The sequence below is a fragment of the Nansenia antarctica genome (assembly GCF_963989245.1).
Source record: "Nansenia antarctica genome assembly, chromosome: 8".
Taxonomy (NCBI): domain Eukaryota; kingdom Metazoa; phylum Chordata; class Actinopteri; order Argentiniformes; family Microstomatidae; genus Nansenia; species Nansenia antarctica.
In genome coordinates, this window is record NC_137678.1 from 39,462,421 (window position 1) to 39,466,872 (window position 4,452).

General features: G+C 40.8%; 1 protein-coding gene across 4 annotated transcripts in view; it reads left to right on the plus strand.

Annotated features, from left to right (window-relative positions):
• Positions 1-3,984: 3,984 nt before the first annotated feature.
• LOC308163447 (kinesin-like protein KIF21A) overlaps positions 3,985-4,452 on the plus strand; it is a 53,632-nt gene continuing 53,164 nt past the window's right edge. For all 4 annotated transcript variants that reach the window (XM_080537633.1, XM_080537634.1, XM_080537635.1 and 1 more), the window contains exon 1: positions 3,985-4,274. In XM_080537633.1, coding sequence (XP_080393759.1) covers positions 4,231-4,274 — 44 coding nt within the window. In that variant the 5' untranslated portion in view covers positions 3,985-4,230. The remainder of the gene's footprint in view (positions 4,275-4,452) is intronic.

Consider the following 4,452-nt stretch of genomic DNA (forward strand, 5'->3'; position numbering starts at 1 on the left):
ACCCCAGCCGGACTAACGCGCGCACACACACGCGCACACACACACACACACACACACACACACACACACACACACACACACACACACACACACACACACACACACACACACACACACACACAGTGTCACATATGCCCTGCACCACACTCATGTATGCATGCATGCACTTGAGACACACACACACACACACGCACACACACACACACATACACACACACACACACACACACACACCAGCTGGCAAGGCTCTATCCTATGTTTACATAGAAAACACTGTTCTGTTCTCCATGTTTCTCAGAACACATTTTTAAGATTTACAACATAAACATATGTACAGAAAGGCTTTTAAATGAGCTTTTAAATTGTTTTAAAGTTTCATGTTCCTTGTTCCTTGATGCACCGTCCACCACCATTGAATGACACACGATCGCAGTCTTGTTTTACCTATGCTGGAGATGGCAAATCATCCATTGTGCTGTATATTGACCCAAACCCACTCAGTTGAATTATAAACTCCTCAAAAAAAGTTCAGGGATTTTGTAAAAAATTAATTTGGGCCACTACCCACACGTCTAGCTGTGTTGCTCATTCCACGAATGCATGATCCCAAGTTGTACCTCGTTGTAAAGGTGACTAATCAGGCTTTCCAACGCTATAAAATACAATACCAATTGGTATTATTAAGGGGGAGGAATAATCGACCGAAATAACATTTCCTAAATTTTTTGGAGGAGTTTAATTCAGTTGTCATGATATTATCTATGGTCATAACTGTTGTGATGTCACATTCCTTTTTTTTTTACGACAATGACCACTGTAGTCTTTAGTTGTGTAAATTAATGATCAGAAATCTTGTTCACTCGTCTGTGTCTGTTACCAGCTACATATCTGACTGCTATACTGTGAACCTTGTGTTTGATTTTGATAGATTTTTTAATGTGGTGATTTTAGAGGTCAGTGATGTTGCGCCTGTGTTTACGACAGTATTTATTTTCTCCAAACATGCGTACGGCAGATCGTGAGCTTAGAATTATAAGGTTCTATCTCCGTTTAGGGTAGTTCAGAGATATTGAGCGTCAACGTTTTTACATTCCATTATGTTTTGTGAGATGGAAACTTTGTATTTTATTAATTACTAACTAAAAACATTTTAAAAATAATCACACAGGCATTAATAAACACCTAATGGATCAGACCAAAAATGGAGATAGAACCTTATAATTCTAACGTCACAAGATGATCTGCCCAGCTGGCAGAGTCACATCTCAGCTGGGGTTACTCTCGGACAAAACCAAGAGACCTGATATCCTGAATGTGCTGACGCGTTCCCCATTAATGCATATTTAATCAGATACATTCCCAAATATTGAGCGTCCCGATTGGCCGCCATAATAATGCTGGGTTATTTGTCTGGCCTACCCTGTAATGACTTGTTGGCCTATTTCTTTGTTTGTTTTTTGTTGTGGCCCTGTTTTGGAAACAGTAATTGTTCACTGCTATATTCTGTCACAACCTAGCCCTACTGTACATCTCAGGCTAATTGTCTGAAAAGAGAAATGAACTGAAAAGGATTGAAGTTATAAATATGTAACTATATATACCTATACATATATTGTATGTATACTTTGTTTGTATGGTACTTATATATTTCGCCTGTCTGCATGGATAGAGTGAGGGACCCCTCTCAATCGCTTGTTATTGCAGAGCTGTCCCCTGTCCATTTGCTTGATTGGTTGATTATGGGAGTGATGAACTTGTAATGTACTGCCTGATTGGTTGGTTATGGGAGCGATGCACTTCTAATGTACTGCTTATAACCAGTGGTGGAAATGTGGGAGGGTTAGAGTTACCCACAGCAACCATTGATAAAATATTTTAATTTCAGTGTTCAATTTGCCTCTGGACAACCAGGGTTCCACAAATCTACAAGCTGTAAGCTTGTAAACCCCTTCAGATTAAGATGTCCTCTCACTTTATGGGGTAGTCTCCCACAAATGACATTATGCTCACAGCTAATCTCAACCGGTGGCTTCCCAGACCTAGCGAGCTAACGGTTGCTCACCTTCTTTCTCTGTTCCCCGGAGCCTCCTCCACTCATCCCCCCATGTCACCCGGAACATTCTGAACCCCACCTACCCATTCTTGTGATTGGTCGGGAGGGAGAGTGTCTTGTCTGGAGCCGGAATATTTTTTATCTTCTCCCTTCTCAAAATTCTCTGGTGGTGGTACGTATGGCTCGAGACGACTCTATGGGGGTCACATCAGTACTGTGTGTCACATACTTGACCCAGTTTGAAACCGTTTTTTTCCTGTACAGTAAGAAGTAAGAACCCATCCTCTCTGACATCACTTGGACCCTGTTGATGGGGAGTTCATGTAAACTGCTAGATGAAACAGAGTCTCTAAGTGTCAGTAAACGTTATTGAGTGAGAGGGCCTATTTTTAGGTAATCATTTCAAGAATATAGTCTTCGAAATACATAGGCCTAGATATGATTTGAAGTCAGATGACTAACCAATAAGTCAAAGATGTAGTCTTAAAATGACAACAGTAAAAAGACATAGGCCTAGACTAGTATGTCCTACATGACAACATCCTAACAATACTTTGATATGCCTTTTTTTGTCATTCCTTTTGTAAGTAAAAATGTGAATGTAACTAACATGTAATTATAGCATAGACTTTGTCATAGACAATGCATCCATTTTGTGCCGATCATAGACGTTTGCTTTGCAAAAAAAACGGTTGTTAACGGGACCCTACTTTGACTAACGCATGCATCATTATTTCATTAAACAGAGACACATAGTCTCTTGTGGGACGTGAGTTGGGCTTTTGTTATGGCAGGGTGACACTCCAGAGCTCAACTCATAGGGCATTCAGATGCTGTCACGAACAACATTTTTGTGAGACTGAACCATTCTCCTCTCTCATACAATCTCCTGCTATCTTTTTAATAGTGTAAAAAAAACAGATCGAACCACAGTTCTGTTACATGATCTCAGTCTGCATGTGTGGATGTGTACAGTTCAGTCAGTGTGTTGTTCTCCTGTTTGTTATTTTCAGGGTTCCTCCATACATCAACTACAAGATCATCTGAATCCAGAATACAGTGTGTATTTTCAGAATATGTTACAAATCATGTGCTTGGTTCACGACACTTTTAATTTGTAAAATGAAGATGTGTTTTCCTGTAAATAAAATACTACAACCACTAAGGCTGTGTGAAACAGTTTCTTTCTTTATTTTACCATTGATCATGAATTGCTTAGCATTGTTGATGTCTACTTAATAACAGTTAAAAAAAAAGATTTTGATCATTAGGTCCTGGGGTATAGCCTAGGCTACACCTATTAATGAGAATTCAATTTGGATAGCTACAATTCCCAATTAGTCATAGAATATGCATCTCACGCCATCTGCTGTTCAGACAGGGAATAGTGATGTGTATTGTATTGTATTATTATTATTATTATTATTATGAGTGTAATGCCATTTGATGACCACATGATAGCGCCAGGCACCATACTGCAGTCTTCAGTGAGGCGCACAATTGCAATATTATAGCACAACCTTGAGACCAAATAGGCCGAATATCTCATTATATCACAAACACTGGATTACATAATATGCTAAGTGATAATACCAATGGCCTTGACATTTTTACATGATGCAGCCTACTAGTTCTCAATACGTCTAACCAAGGCTGGTTATAGGCCTATATATTTCGTTTTAATTAGGTGTAACCTTTGCTTGGCTGGTATATCAATGACCCCGGTGGCACAGAGTTGCTCATGGCGAGTGACAATGTCGCCTTCTGATATTTTCTCCCTGTCAGATTGGTCCAGACTCCGGGGGCGTGGCTTGGTGACGTAGCCATTCTAGGGACTCACGCAGGAGCGGGCAAGTGGATCTGTGTCCCGATCCCCGCAGTAGCCACCGCGCACACCGGACTGCCTTCTCAAGACGGGAAGAATAATGCGATGTCATTGAGAATGTGATGTTGAAGAAGCTCTCCAACCTTTACATCAAATGAGAGAGTAGCCTAACACAATGCTGTTTTCTTCTGTGAAATGATTATTGCTATTTCCAAGGAGTGGAGGTGAGCGGTGGACTCAAGCGCCTGGGAACGAAGCGCCTGTCTCTAAGCCGATAAAGAAAAAAAGGAAAATCAAGCTATTTATAACCTGCTTGTTCCAAACCACAACGACCCGTCCAGACGTCGCGATCATGACAAGTGGACAGGATGAGAGTTCTGTACGGGTCGCGCTGAGGTAAGGATGTGACATTGGTCCTCCGCTGGCGGAAAATGATGCTCCTTTTGGTCACGCCTCTCCCGGTGCAATGTACCTGTTATTCTTGTGAGCATGATGCCGCTGTTGGTAAACTAAGGACAGTGTTATTGTGGCCTGGTCATTATATTAAATATATTGAATTAAAACCTTCAATAAA